We start from the raw sequence: 16078 nt of genomic DNA, 5'->3' as shown, positions 1-16078 counted from the left end.
TGCACTGAATCAAGCACCTTAAGATTAAAACTCTTTAAAATGGAAAGGGAAGGAAGAGAAATCAGGATACAACAGAAACCATCAGCAGGGGTTGGAAGCCGTTGGCAACAGCAGCTCAGTTAGGACTTGATGGGAGGGGGTTTGCTGTGGTGCACCAGAGAACTAACTTACAGGTGAAATAACAAGCAAATATAATATACTTAATACCCTTAATGGGGTGGCAGAGAAGAAGAAACAGAAGCCATGTGTAAGTTATCTTTTCAAGGGCTGACATTCAGGACTCCAACTGCCCCTTAGTGGATGAGGAAGAAATAGCAACCACGAATTTGGAAGGAAATTAATTTCTGATGCCGCACTAAGCGTAGCAAAGACTGCTGGATGCACTGCTAGCAAGCAAATTCCTGATAAAACTAAAGATTTGAAAGAATCCTCTGAGCAAGAAGTTTTTTTTTTTAAAAAAAAAAAAAAGCTTAATCACTACCATGTATATTGGTGTTGGACATTTGCCTCATCCAACAGACTTCTTCTCAAAGATGTAGTGAAAGGCTAGAAAAAGAAAGACTCTTTTTCCAAGAGGTGCTCAATTCTGCTCTGCGATGGCCAAGACAGCACTGGAATTTGGGTTGAGGCAAAGCACCTAGTAATGCAGTTGCCACTTTTAGCCACAACAGCATTCTGTACTTGCATTAACTTTTCCCCAAAATTGTAGCTAAAAGCTTAAAAATTCTATCTTACCTTTTGCTTGCCTGGCACTTCAGGAACAAAGTGAATGCACACCCAGGATGCTTGTTACTCACAAGAAAAATTGTTTAGTATTATATAGATTATGGTTGGAAAAGACCCTTCAAGATCAAGTTCAACTGCAAGCCCTTGAACACCACATGCCTGCTAAACCACCCTCCTAAGTGCCTCATCTACACATTTCTTTAATGCTGCCAGGGATGGCATCTCTTCCCTAGGCAGCCTGTTCCAATGCTTGACCACTCTTTCCATGCAGAAATTCTTCCTGATGTCTAACCTGAACTTCCCCTGGCAACCTGAGGCCATTTCCTCTTGAAATTTCAGCTGGCTGTCAGCCAACATCCCCGCTCTTTCTGCCACACTGCTCTTCACCCACTCTGCCCCAAGCCTGTGGTGCTGCATGGGGTTGTTGGGACTAAAGAGCAGGACCATGCATTGGCTAGGCCTGATCCTCTGGGTGTTGCACACACTATGTGATCACCCTCAGGATCATCTGTTCCATAACCGTCCCCCAGACCAAAGTCAGGCTGACAGGTCTGTAGTTCCCCCTCATCTGGAACCCCCCAGTTGAACAGGACCCCTGATAAGAAGTTAGATTAGAGGATTCCTGACTCTTGAAAACTACACTTTTTGTCCAAATCTTGAGTTTTAGTCCAAAATGATAAACTATCAGAGACTGTAGAAAGTAAGGTCAAGAGCACAGACAAGAGTAACAAAGTAGCCATGCTCAGAGCAGTGTCAGAGAATAGTGCAAGAGCACTGGGGCAAGCATCAACAGCAGCATGGAAAAGGCAGCATGATCAGGGATTTCTATCTTACGTGGTTTTATAAAATGGCTGTAACTGCCAACATTATACCTTTAAAGTAATCCTACTTCATTATAATACTTAAATCCTTCCAGTGAAATCAATTCGCTAATATCAGGAGCTAAATTCAAGAGAATAAAACGACGGCAGAATAAGAGATTCGCTAGCTCACTTCGAAAGTTGCCATAGGAGATAGCAGGCCATGACTCGCTTAGGCTACACATTGCTGCATTTATGGGATTGTTTGAACACATATGAGATGGTAGGGAGGTGCTACATGCTGCTCTTCAACATTTATCAGCAGAAAGAATGCAACTGGTTTTTCTGTTCATGTAAGATTTGTGTCACATAAAGCAGAAAAGGGAATGGAGGAAAAAAAGCAGTAGAAAAGATGCATTAAGAAGCAAGACAGCATTCAAATTTGCATTGTGGAACCTGTGTAGAGTGAATTCAGACTCAGCAGCTCACAATACTTTTGCAAAGTAGAATGAAAGTCTGTACTGTTTTAGAGCATTACAAGATAGAAAAATATTCAACTCCTACCAATCTCAGTCAAAATAAATTAACAATAGAGATAGTACCAAGCTAGCAAGTTCTTCATTTGCAGCTATCCACATGCATGTGACAAGCGTCAGGGAAATTAACCATGCACAAAGCATCTTTTTCTTCTGTGTATACAGAAAGTAGCTGTCCTGAAGGACAGACCTTTTCAGGGACTAATGACATATGTGCAGAAGCCTACATACACACTCTGCTTGCTGTCTCTGAAAGTGTCCTACACTGAACGTGCCCAGCAAGAGGACAGGGACTGACTTCACTATATCAGGGTTCCACAAAACCACAATTCTTTCCTGGCCTAGCAATCATTTACACAATAGAAGGAAAAAATAAATAAATAAAATCCCCAAAACCTCCCCTCTTCAAAAACCACCCAGCAAGTTAAACCTGTATTTCATCAAAATTAAAAAAAAAAAAAAAAAAAAAAAAAGTCCTCCTACTCACACTGGAGAAGCTTTATATCTATTAGGAGTTCCAGAGTCAGAAGAATCACCACCAATACTACACAGGCTACCAGGAAACTGTTGAGACTTGCACTGAGCAAAAATACCTGCCACACAGCTGCTCGTCTCCCACAGCACGGTTTTAGCCAGTTAGATCTAAGGAAATAAAATTAAGAGGGAAAGTAGTAGTAGTGAAAAAGGAAAAGTGCTAAAAAGCAGTGGACTTGAAATGACAAGCTCTGCCGTTATGAACACAATTATCATAATGTACAAAGGCTTTGCAAACCCACTTTTACTGACTTATTTATTAAGGTTGGACAAGGCTCCAAATTAGTACAGTGTTAACACCTAGTTATGTGTCAGCTGTGCCGACTGATATCATAAGCATGCTCAACTCCTGCTGGAGCAGGGGTAAGATTCCACCCTGGGGATCTTGCTCAAGTTGCTCTCCTCTAATGAGGTTCTCAACCCTCCAGAGGTTACCAGCGCCCAAGTGCCTTCCAAAGCAGAGTAACACAGCCCTGGGCTCTCATGAATGCTTCCTTTGCTGCTTTCTTCTTGCCTCACAACCTTTCACATGTATTTAGACAAACATGCTGCAACCATTTATCCATGGATACCAATAGCAGAGTTCCTCTGTGCCTTAGGTTAGAAAGTAATGATTTTGAAGAATTTGTCCAGTATGGTTTTATGCATTATCCTTGTTCTAGGACAGCACAGATCTGGCAAGAGCAGCCAAATTCTGTCAGCAGCTTTTAATCAACTCTCAACTTGTTACCAACACCCTTGAACTTCTGCAGAAATTTGTCTCACCCTTGGTTCGTATCCCTCCTTGGCAGGCTGGTAATGTACCACCATGTAGGCTGCCAGACTTAAGGAATCAGCAGCTTCAAGGAAAACATGTACTTGGGTTTCAAAGAAAACCTGCATGTTCTAGGGACATCAGCTGCAAGAAGTCCCACAAAGTACAGCTACCAGGACCAGAACACAGGTGGTGAATCAGGAAGTGCTATGCTGCTGCAGATGCAGCTTTTCAAATGGCTTTGCCAAAAAAAAAAAAAAAAAAAAAAAAAAAAAAAAAAACCACACACACCCCCCTAACCAACCAAACAAAAACAAACAAACAAACCACACACACCCCACCTCAAATTTGTCTTTTGAAAAATATTTGTAGTAGCAGTAATAACAGAATGGAGCTGAGATGCATAAAGCCCATGCTGATATATAGGAAATATCATGTCCCATCTTGTTTTGTAATGTTCCTGTATTAGCCCATCTCTGAAAACACTGATGAACTATAACATATCAATACACAAAAATCAATGGTATACAAGATGACATGATACCAATCAGTTCCAAGTCTTTAAACTGAACTCATGTTCTAACCAAACATTAAAACAAACAAAAAAAACACAACACAAAACATTCCCCGAAATAGCCACACTCAAAAATGAAGGGGGACTTGGTAGAGGCAAGCAGCTTCTCAGACTAAGAGTATCTGTTAAACGCTTATACTGAGCACTGCCCGATTACCTGACCCTGAAAGACCTTCTCTATTGACACTTTAAACTTAAGAAGATTTGGCAATTGTTACTGGATTTGTCCTTAGCTCAACAGGATTAAGGTTCTAACCTAAAATACAAAAGCACTCAAGGTTGTTTTTCCGCCCCCTCAGATGCTGCCTGAAAAAAAATTACAAGAGAAAACAACTCGAATGAACTCAAAAACACAAGATTTGATGGATTTTAAAAAGCTATTTTTAAAACATTAGCAAAAAAGGGCATTGGAATAGGCCTTTTTGAAAGCTTTATCTTTTAGTGGATTTTATTTTACTCTACTTAGAGCAGGATAACCTGTTTTCACTACAGCTGCAGGCAGGAGGGGATAGGGAGGCAGATCTTTCTAGCGACACTACAGAATGGCCCTATTTAATTTAGTTTCTGATCCTACTCTCTCTTGCATTTATCTCCCCTTTCCCCAAAAGCCTGTTTTGCCAGGATTTTAAGCATTGCAGGGCAGCTTCTCCTCTTTCCTGTTCTCAAGACGATCAGTAGAGGGCCTACATACATTCCTTTACAAGCTCTATATAGGAGAGTTTTTAAAATATACCAAATATGCACCAGTAAGAATAAAATCAACTGTGATATTCAGTAGACATTGCATACAGGCAAGGTAATCTTTATTCAATCTAGTCATTACCTCTCAAACTGCTAAGGAATACAGAGTTGTGCTTCTCTGCAGTAGAGAGATTTCACCGATTCCAAAAAGCTTCTGAACTAAAGCTTCAGCTTATAATTGGAAAAGCAATGTTCTGAAGAGGTGACTCGCAGAGCATCTGCATGCTTACACTTATATAGTACCAATGAAATATACAGATTGACTCCCAAACTGTAAAGAAAATAAAGCACCAGAAAAGAACCTCCGGTTTTGTATCTCAATTCATTACATAGGGGTGCATTTACCATCTGCCTTGTTAAGGAGCAGTTAAGGGGCATCTTCACATCACTGTCTGGCAAATCCCTCCACACACATCGTATAGGGCCTCCCCTCCACTGACACTAGGGATCAGCACATTGTGTCCTAAAAAAATGTGGCACTGGATGATTGCCTTCCTGGGTGCTCTTTGGTTGTTTTATCCCCTGCTACTTTGACAGCATTAGGAGCAGTACACAGAGCTGAGTCTTGTTCTTGCCTTGCCCTCCCTCCCCCGCTTATTACTTCTTGCGAGTGTGGACTTAAATAATAAAAGAGATTGTAATTTGACTTCAGTTGAAATAGAAATCTGCTCATCTCCTTTAAGCCTATAACCTGTAGTAGAATATCTCCTTTTCCTGATGCATGTGGCTTCATCCATTTAACAGGTGAGAAATCCAGCATTTGGAAAAAAAAAAAATCCTTACTGGAACTAGGGTAGGCTTAAATTTACTTTTCTAAGTTCTAGCCACTTCCTGTGCAATGCTGCAAAACTACACAAAGTTAGACTAGGAACTCAGCCATACAAATCTTTTAGAAAGAGTTGACCTTTACAGCTCAAATTTATCCAAATACTACATACTAACCCTACACAAGTATAAGACACCTTTCCCTACTCTAAAATATCTTCCTTACAATGCCTGGGTGAGGTAAATGCACAGAAACTGGAATTTTGTTTGATGATGGAATTTTACCAGGAAGAATCCTTTTTAAAGATACTTTCACACACAGCTTTCTGAAAGCCAATCTGTCATCATGACTGCTAGTTTTATTAATAAACAGCTTGGAAAAGAACATAAGGCAAAACTGGGAAAGGTTTAACATATTTCTTTGGTAAGGAACCACTACAAACATTTTGTTCATGCTGTTAACAGCTGTCACTATTTCTATTTTCTGGTCTTGCAAACAAATATCCTCAAATCTGTGCTATATTTCACCCTGCCTCTGTTTTATTTATTTTGGCTAAACAACAAGTGTTTGCATCTCACAAGATGACTACAATTAGAAAACAGAAGGATGGATGAGATCCAAATCACTCTGTGAAGGAGCAGAAAGGCCATGGCCAGGAAGCAACTGAAATACAGAAAGGCTAAACAACATACAGAATCTGGCTGCAGCAAAACTACAAGGAGAGTCTCACAGAAGGCCACAAGCAGCAGCAGGAGGAGGCTTGAAGAAGCCTGGAGGAAACGGTACAGCTTTGCACCCCTTTCCTGGGCTTCTAGAGACTCAGTTACAGTGATGCTAATGACAGAAGTTAACTATTCACAGCACTTTGAGCATTTGCACCCCCCAACCTTTACAGTTTCTAGCCCAGAAACTCAAGTGCAAGGCAAACAAATATCAATTTCCCCTAAATACCTCTGTCAGCATCTTATCTAATGTCAGCTCAGGACTTCCGGAATCAGATGGGGTTGAGGACTCTGTTCAGTAACCTTCAGTGAACTTGTCTTCCACAAACTTGCCCAGTCTTCCCCTAAGGCCAGATAAACTATTAGCAGTCACACACCCTTTATGAAGTAGCTTCATACATCTACTACCAACTTCCTCAAGAACCACCTTTTTTTTGTTTGTTTTGAACCTGTCTCTAATCTTTTCATGTCCCCAGTACTTACACTGGGTCACAGAAGAAACTGGACATTATATTAATCTGTCATAGGCTTTATAATCTCCAATCTCCCAGGAACCATCTCCTTACCAGACATGAAAGTCCCTCCTTACAAGGTCATTTCTCAAACTAAAATTGCTTTGAGTCTTCTCCAGTTCTTTAGTTATCTTCAATATCCTCTTTGACAGAGACCAGAACTACACTTGTGTTCTGGATGTGGCAAAGTCTGCATTTAGAGGCACAACAATGGCCTCTGTTTTACCCTCTGCTTTTTTCCTAATGAACCCTAATGTTTGATTTGCTTTCAGACTGCTACCTAGTATTTAGCTTCCTTCTCACCGACCTAAAAAAAATTTGTTTCTTTTTTTGCTTGTAGTAGCATTCCCTCCAACCATTGGTGCTACTCATAAAACATACTAGATGGATATTCTGAGGTAGAGAAGACTAAAGGTTTAAACAGTAGGCTACATAAAATAATGAGCTATCCTGGAAAATAGTACTTCATAAGGATAAATGTTTTTATAAAGGGTCTCTGCTAGAAAAAGAAGTCTCTAAAATCATGGAACATCCTTGTACTACTACAGCCCATGTGCTCTCTAGTTGAGAGCTGATCACCTCCCAGATTCAGTAGTGCTGAATGTTTCTTTTCTGCTGCACTGCAGGTCTTCGTTTTGGACCAGAGCACTGACAGCAGCAGTGATATAGTACTGCACAAGAACAAATCAGCACTACAGGCTCATTCGCTGTATTTTGTTGTTAAGATTTTGCATCATCCTTCTGGATTCAGACTGTGGCTGCCAGCTTAAAAGTCACACACGCGACTTTACACAAGGAACTTGCTCACTATAAGGCATAGTTCTATCACCCACCCAAAATCTTTGCACAGTATCTGTAGCTTGGACTTGATTATTCACCATATGTCAATCTCATATGTTCAAGGATCTGCACGAGCTGAATCAAACTTTTCTGAAAAGGGACTTTATTCAAAAATATCCTGCCAGACAGAGATTGAAAAAGAGCAGAAAAAACAGAAACAGTCTGTTCTAGTCTATTTGGTTAAGTCACCTTTAAATCTTACCAATAAGACAAGTAAAATGCCTCAAGGATGAAAATAAAAAACTGAAAGATGAATATGAAAGCCAGAAATACGGTATCTGACAATTACAGGAGACAAACTGAAGAAACAGAAATCCTTTTCTTCCCCAGGATAGATGAATACTTTTCATCAGTGAAGGCCTGCAACCAATTTAGCAAAAAGTTCTAAGGATTCTTTTGCGCATTAACTTCTGAATCTCTACACATCTGTCTAGTTTTGGTTTTCCTTCTTTATATCTCTATATCCCTCCTTGCAGCTCTCTCCATTTATTCCAACAGTTTAATTCACTTTCTAAATAGCCTGGAACCAAGCAAATTAAGGCACAATAGTGCAACTATTTACAGCTAACGTCAACTGAGTCACATTAACCATGTGGAACTCAGTCTTTATAGCTGTTGACAGTAGTTTTGAGCATCTTCATGCTTCAAATTTATGTTTACCAGAGGAAAAATTCAAGAGCAGCTATATAAAACACAAGAAATAAAGAGCTACAGTATCTATCTCCCCTTGCTTCCTACCTCTATCAGATGTTTTATCAAGCCAGAAGCTCACCACTAACTGCATACTACTTCAAAAAAACATGCAGTCTATCAGGTGTACCTTATAACTGTGAAAGATACTTCTGAATCAGAAGCTAAAGAAAATAGAGGAAAGCTTTTTCCTCTCCTCGTTTGTTTATGGCTTACACAATTAAAACTTTCTCAATGAGGCCAATTTCCAAGCAACTCTCCGTCACTTTTATTGGTCATTGTTGGTAGAAGTATTTTTGTAAAACAGAAAACTTAACTGGAAAAAAAACCTGACACTCGAAGCTAGCTTTAACATTTAAAAAGCTCCTTACCTTTCTGAGAGATTAGCCTCCTTAACGAACTGTTTATATATTCTTTTCATAAAAGCTGAGTTTAATGCAAACAGACTCCCCCAATAAATCCAAAGAAAATCATCTGCTTTGCTGCTGCTTTACGTACAAGAGTACCACGTAACTTAGTTCAGATATGTTAGAGAGGTGCATTGCATGTTCTAAATACAAGGGCACATTTTTTGAATGAGCTTTGTTTTCATCCACATTCCTCTGGCCTTGATCACTTCTGCAATGCCTAAGCACAGGGCACTGCACTGTACAGGAATATCTAAGGGGACTTCAACAAGTTTACCGCAGGGCAGATCAACAGAACTAATTAACATCCCACTCATACTGGTTCTGAGAACAATTCTACTATTGCTCCACAGTGATCCTCTGTGGGGAAGACACAGGCCTTCACATATATAGATTGCTATAATCACATAAAGCTCAAAAGATGAATTGTATGTTGTTTGCATTTATTAGAAAACATCCTTTTTCTGAATGGTAAGAGCCCCTGCTCCATTACAACCAGCATATCTACCCAATTGCTTCTAAAGACATCAGGTACAGCAACCTCTCATTTCACCCACTGTAATTTGCAGAGATCAAGCGTACCTCACTCCTTTCCAGTGAAAAGGTGGTAATGCCAGCCCACTTACATGACTTACAATAAACAACATTTCTCATTGCAGATTCCATCCAAACTAACCAATTTCCACCATATCAACATCAATACTTTCCCTGGCTGAGAAGTTATATAAAGAAGAAAATCCTTGTTTAGAAGGATTCTCTCCTCCTAGGAGGAGCCAGGATTTGGGGGTTATATGAGGATTGCTGGAAGAGGAGGAAAAGGGCTTTATTTTTTGCCTTCTTACCCTTTTGCTACTGCCAATCTTGCAGATGTACTTCAGGCACTGGTTTTATGTGCCATCTAATCTGCAGTCTTCTGTTGCTTAGCACAGGGATCAGCATTATAAACTGAATTCTGACAAAAATAGCTTAGACTTACCACAAAATTCCTTTAATAATATCAAGAGACTGCCCTGGGCATTTGATAATATAAGCAAAGCTCTATCAAATGGAACAAAATAAGATTTTTATTCCTGTATCTTTAAAGCCACAGGAATGTCAGATTAACAAATAACAGACCAATTTCCCATCTTCCCTTAGTGAGAGGGGTAGCTATTCTGGTGCCATCTGAGATTTTACAGGCGCAAAACCAGGAATGAGCTACCACCCACCTGTGCTTGGTTGCTTATTAATAGCTTGTTTCCTGACAGAAATTCTCTCAGATTAAACAAAAACTCCCCTGGTGCCCTTCACCAAATGAGATGAAGTTTGCACTTGGGTTAGGTTCACTGTGCACATTCTGGCATAAAGAGAAGTCAAAGAGGAAAAGGGCTGGGGCACACAGTCAAACCACTAAATCAGAGGCTCCTTCTCCCTACTGTTCTCTTGTGTCTGATGTCCCTCTTGATGCTCTACAGACAGATAGAGACTTACTAAAGACCAAGCTTGGCAACTCACATGAGGAGCTGGGAACAATATCCTGGACACTAGGGACTGAAAATAATAATAATAATAAAAAAATAATAATAATAAGTCACAGTAATCTAACCAAGCAGGGTCATGGATAGCTTGTGACAACAAATTCAGGACTTTGAAGACCCTGCTGTTCTACTGTCACTTCTTCCCAGGGAAGCAAGGATCTGCTAGACCTTCCTGCTGCACAGCCCCAGAATCATAAAAGCTACAGCTTGTCTAGATCAACTAGATATCTAGACCATCACAGCTGTATCAAATATACACAGCTCATACAGGCTGGCACCTTTCCTAAATTTCTCAGACAAAAGCATATAGCAGACAACCCTTGAAAGTCTGCAGCAAAAGGCAGGCTGACAAGGAGGGGAAGATGAGTATTAAGTCACCTTTCAGCACTCACTGGCATTACTAGTATCTTCTGGTATCTGCACATTTCCACATCCGCAGCCTGAAGGGAGGCACTGGGAAAAGAGAGCTTCAAAGTTATGAACATGGATGCTGGCAGAAGCTACAGGGACTTGCACTCTTTCTGCCCCCACCTTTCCCATACCAGTCTCTGCACACAGGAGAGATGTAGCTAGCTGTTCCTGTACCAAACTGATCCCAATCACCCTATATCCTCCTTACTGATAAGCAGGAGACCGAGTCAGTCACATCTGAACAAGGCCATAAACGGCGGGGGGTGGGGGGTGGAAATCACACCCTTTTCTAACACCATCCACCCATCTTCCCGAACAAACCACAAGGTGCAACAGAGGCAGAATATTTCTTTTCCTGGTGGGTTTCTTGAGCTCAGCTCTTCACCTGAATTTCTCAAGACATCAGTTGCAGGTACAACCCTGGGACTCAGCTGAAAATACTCAGCCAACATGCACTGAGACAAACTAAAGCACCAAATTTTCTTAAGGGAATCCTCCTTTGCTGCTGGGTGGTCTGGACAAGAATCTGCTATTTCTGTTAGACAGATAAAGCCAGATGAGAAGACTGGACGAAGGGAAGAGAACTCTGCTAACAAACAAGTCACAATTCTGCTTCCATGCTTAGACTGCAAAGCTGCCCAAATGGTCATAATGGGAGATCTGTAGACTTAGGCATTGTGAATAATGGAATTTCAGATCATAAAAAACTATGAAAATGCACATTTGAACTAAATTGGTATTCATCCAGCACCAAAATAGCCTGAGGGTTACACCTGCATACTCAAATTAATTCTGAAGTGCCTCTTTTGCTATGCAGGTTATTTTATGTTACAGTTGTACCATACTTATATAACCTAATTGAAACGTATTTCCTTCCCTTCGTTTAGGGTAACAGCTTTCTGGGGATGTCTCACAAAGTCCAATTTGGAATGAAATTAAAGGAGGCAAGAGCTTTCCCCACACAGTACTTCCTGACTACCACACAGAACACCTGCTGAGCAGAGATCAAGTAGGTCTCCGCACTGATTTCTCAGCTGAGGTTAAAATATATTCAACTATTAATAATTGGAGGTTTACATAAAGCCTTTTAATGTCTTCATCATGAGAGCTCTATATGATTTACTGTGAAGTGCTTTTAGAGGGATCTTACTAAGAGTAGAGTATATATAAATTCAAGGCAATACAACGTTGAACAAGAACCATAGAATCAGAGGGGTTAAGCACAAGGAGTCACCTACTCCCTTGTCCCAAGAGATGTTAAACTACACTTCCTTTGACAAACGTGTCTTCTGGAAAGTATTTAGTGATTGCTATCCCAGTCCCTGCCAGTACAGAGTCTATCCTAACACTCTGCTACCAACTGTTCTCTTCTGTGCTGAAATTCAGGTTCTTTATTTCTCATCCTGAACACCATGAAGGTAATGAGGAATAGAATAGTTCATTCACTAAAATGTCTCTTATGCTATGTTGCTTTCAAAGTACTCTTTGTGGGAGTGGGAAATACAGACAGTTATTTCAATCACTCCAAGGAAGGTTTTCTTTCTCATTTCACTGGATTCTCACCAGGTGGCCCAAAACTTTCCTTAAAAACTAGGCACTGAGACCTACCTACAGCCACATCAAGACTGAACAGGGCAGGATGACTTCTTCTACCTGGTAGAACTACAATGGTACATAATCTGACATCAGGCTATGTTTGAGCAGATATTATGAATCCGATCAGTAACTTCTATTCCAATAAACCTGACACAGATGCTTTTCACAAACAGGAATAATGTGCATATGCATTCTCAAAGACAACAGTCTCATAGAAGCAAATTACACAGTACAAATTATTCTGTGAAAAGCACATGCCCTGTCTAGGAAGCAGGAGGCTACAGTACTACGTCATTAACCCCTTGATTAAGGGATGCACACGTATCTAAAGAATCACAGGAACTGACCACCTGAAGCCCTCCTGAAGCACCTTTTATAGAGTCTTCACCTGCCTATTCTGTTTATCTTACGGGCTAGGGTTTCAGTCTAGGTTTCCCTGTCTGACAGGAGACTTCCAGACTGTGTCAAACAGCACTCAAAAATTACTTAATTACAAAGAGCACAACACCAGCTTGAAAAGTTAGATAGTTTAGAAAAATCATTTCCATTCTGAGATAGTGGTTTTAACATGAGCTTGAGGACAAGTGGATGTACTTCATCTCAAGGTGTTTTTTTTTTTTTTTTTTTTTTTTTTTAAACAGCCTATGACATTTATTTAAGATAAATCTATAAAACAAAAGTCCTTTGTACTTACCCTTCTCTTTGGTACTCCTCATCCAAATTTGACAAAAGCTGGGACCCTGCCACAGACAGATCAAGTGCAGCTAAGGGTAGATCTCGATAAGCAAAATTAACAAGCTGTACAGGAGCAATGCTTTTGGTCTCTTCTTCAACTTGTTGTGAAATTATCTCAACTTCTGAAACACCACCTTCTATTGTAGGCCTGAAAATAAAATAAATAAAAATAAACTTCTTTCATTTCTCCCCATACACACACATATTATTTAAACAAAAATAAACAATTCAGTAAAAATAGAGACAAGAACTTCACAGAATCCTAAAAAGAAGACTTAAAAGACTGTTGCAAGGTCATTGAGGGAGGTGATGTCTAGCCCAAATCCATCCAAACTTGTATTTAGTAGATCCCACTGAAGTCAAAAGATAACTTGCAAGGGAGAACAGCATTTGACTGTACAAGCCGCTTCAAAAGCGCTAAATATAAATGGCTGTATTACAAAAACACGGAAACAAATTAGAAATCCAGCAGCAAAATATTTATGCAAAATACACACATGAAAAAAGGCACATGAATATTCCACCTAAAAAAAACCTCACTGCTTTGTAGCTTAGATCACCGAGCAATGAGCAGTTAAGCTTCTTATTCTTCACATACAATTCAATTGTTAATTAATGGAGGGATCCCTCTTCTACTGTGGGTTAACATTCAAACAGTTTTGATGGACGCTGACTTTATTTGACCAGAAAGGACCATTCTGTACCAAGTTATTTCAAAGCAATTCCAAAAGAACAAGGGTTCAAAAGAATTACAGACTCATCTGGGAAGATGATCTTAACTATCCATACACACAAACATACAGATTACTTCTAAGTCTGGAAAGGCACACTAAAAAACAGGAAGCCATGCATGGAAAAAACAGAGCCTGACTATGCATGCATCTCTCATTCATAATAAGATAAAACTGAAAGTACTGTCAGGTAACATATTATATAGTGGATGCCAAGGATAATTTTATCACATGCCAGAGCTTGTTCAGCAAGTCCCAGCTGGGACTGATCCTTTGCAATCCCCAGGGAATACCGCTTGCTGCATTTGGTTCAGGATAGGATGCAAGAATAAATTTCTCTAGTTTTCAACCAGGGAGGCTTGTTAGCTTCTGAAGAAATCCGAGGCTTATTTTCAGAGGTTTTCAAGAGTAGATGTGAATATATTCTTTTTCCTTAGGGATATAGTTAAAAAGTGCTTAGCATCCAACTTCCCTTTCTTGTTTGACTGCAAAAATTTCATGGGTGATTTTGTTTTAAAGCAGCTTATTAAAATCTTTCAGCTATTCAAGCAATCTGAATAACTGGTCTCCCTCTCCATTCAACCCTCTCCCCATCCCTCCCAGAAAAAAAAAGAAAAAAAGAGAGAAAAAAAAAAGAAGAATTTAGAACAGTTCTTGACTAACTCATCTATCTTGTAAGTCTAAGGATTTGGGTGAAGGAGATAAATTTCTATGCAAAAGCAGCAGAGAAGGACCACTGCTCAGAGTCTAACGATTAGATTAACTCTTAGGGATTGAAAACATTACTCCTAAATTAAAAACCACTAACAGCTGCCAGTAACACAAGTAACTTGAAAAATCTGAAAATGCCATTATAACTCAATTATCTGGCAGGGAAATGTTGTGACTGTATCATACGATGGCAGAAAGTAGAGGTAAGTGCTTCTATTCGAATGATCTAATGCCTTATTTTATTTCATTCTTTGTCTAATTAGCAACAAACAAGTATTGAGATTCTCATCATTTCCCACAAATATATTGGTCTGCAAACAATGGGAAATCAGAGGCCATAAGGGAGAGAGAATTTTAGCTGGAATTGCTGTTCCTTGATTTTCAATTTTAGTGCAGCAGTACCTGCCACCCTGTGGAACTTACCCTTTGCAAGTCCAAGGCGAGTTGATTCGTGCTAATTCAAGCTTTAGACAACTTAACAAATCCTATTGCTCTCACTCTCAAAACACCAAGTTTCCTTCCAGTAACACTGATGGAACCTCTTAGCGGCACAAAAACTTACATCTCTAAGTAGGAATTGTTCCCTTCTATTTTAACTAAGTTACAACTTTTCTCATACAGTACTTACTGAGGATTGGTCATGTTGGAGGATGCAGCCAAATCAGCAGTGGTCCCAGTACTTAACTAATTCCAGCTGTCCTGCACAGAACTTTTAGCCTTCTAAGATCAGGTTTCTGCAAGAGGCAAAGCAAGGTTATCTAAAATTCAACTGCAGGTTATTTGAAAAAACTGACATTCTTTGTCATTTTATAGGGTTTGTGTAATAATTTTATTTCCTTATGATTAAGTGTTTTTATTCCAAGTTAATTCTTCAGTATCATGGAATGTATAAAGCTACAGTGTATTTATTGACACACATGGACACTTACTTGTGTGTGTGTATATTTATACACACACACGTCCTTAACAACAAAGAAAGCTAAGTGTTTGAAGTGCACAAATACTACTGGAGCCAACCAATTCTTTTCTATATAGTTTAACATAGTATACCAATTTAAGATAAGACACTATAGAGATAAGAATGTTAGCTTCCAGATTTTTCCATTTGAAAATGTATGCCTGAATTTCTTTGCTATTTATAAGTTAATGTTGACATAAATTGTATATAAGCCTCTGAAGATAATATTTTCATCTACAAAACCCACTACTACACTTGAAGAGGCACATCCTTGACTTGGAGCAGAAGTCCTTTTATGTTCTGCCCTGGCCCAGCACACAGCAAACAGAATGAAGGCTTGCAAGAATAAAAGCTACTAATGGAAAAGTTGGGTAGGAAAAACACATACACACACACACACACACACCCCACAGAACAACAGATGAGGATTAAAAAAAATATTCTTAGAAAAAAGATGGAGAGTTTATAAACCTATTGTCTGGATTATATGCTAAATACAATTTAAAACAGCAACCAATATACAGAAGCACACTCTTACTTTGATTAAACAGAAATAACAACTGGTAAATAAATAAAATACAATGTCATGAGATTAAGATACTACTGTCGATGACGCTGACAAACGTTCACGATAAAAGCACTTCTTGAACTTTCCTGTAGTCACTTGTAAGCCAAATTGTTAGAATTAGCAAAGTATTTACAATGGAAGCATCTAAATATAACAACAGTATGACGTTTAGCAATCACTTTGCACCAGATAACGAAACTGAACTTACATAATTTGTAGAGCCATTTCCAAAGCTCTACTTCACGTCCT

General features: G+C 39.4%; 1 protein-coding gene across 1 annotated transcript in view; it reads right to left on the bottom strand.

The window, feature by feature from the left end:
- TMEM266 (transmembrane protein 266) overlaps nucleotides 1–16078 on the bottom strand; it is a 51062-nt gene extending 34984 nt beyond the window's left edge. The window contains exons 1-4 of the mRNA XM_010211741.2: nucleotides 16038–16078; nucleotides 14932–15037; nucleotides 12821–13009; nucleotides 2550–2704 (exon numbers count right to left, since the gene is read on the bottom strand). Coding sequence (XP_010210043.2) covers nucleotides 2550–2704; nucleotides 12821–13009; nucleotides 14932–14945 — 358 coding nt within the window. The 5' untranslated portion in view covers nucleotides 14946–15037; nucleotides 16038–16078. The remainder of the gene's footprint in view (nucleotides 1–2549; nucleotides 2705–12820; nucleotides 13010–14931; nucleotides 15038–16037) is intronic.

The sequence above is a fragment of the Tinamus guttatus genome, unplaced genomic scaffold (assembly GCF_059628265.1).
Source record: "Tinamus guttatus ecotype Peru unplaced genomic scaffold, ASM5962826v1 Tinamus_guttatus_pri_ptg000004l, whole genome shotgun sequence".
Taxonomy (NCBI): domain Eukaryota; kingdom Metazoa; phylum Chordata; class Aves; order Tinamiformes; family Tinamidae; genus Tinamus; species Tinamus guttatus.
Note: the sequence above shows the minus strand (reverse complement) of the source record. Positions and strands in the feature narration are given on the sequence as shown.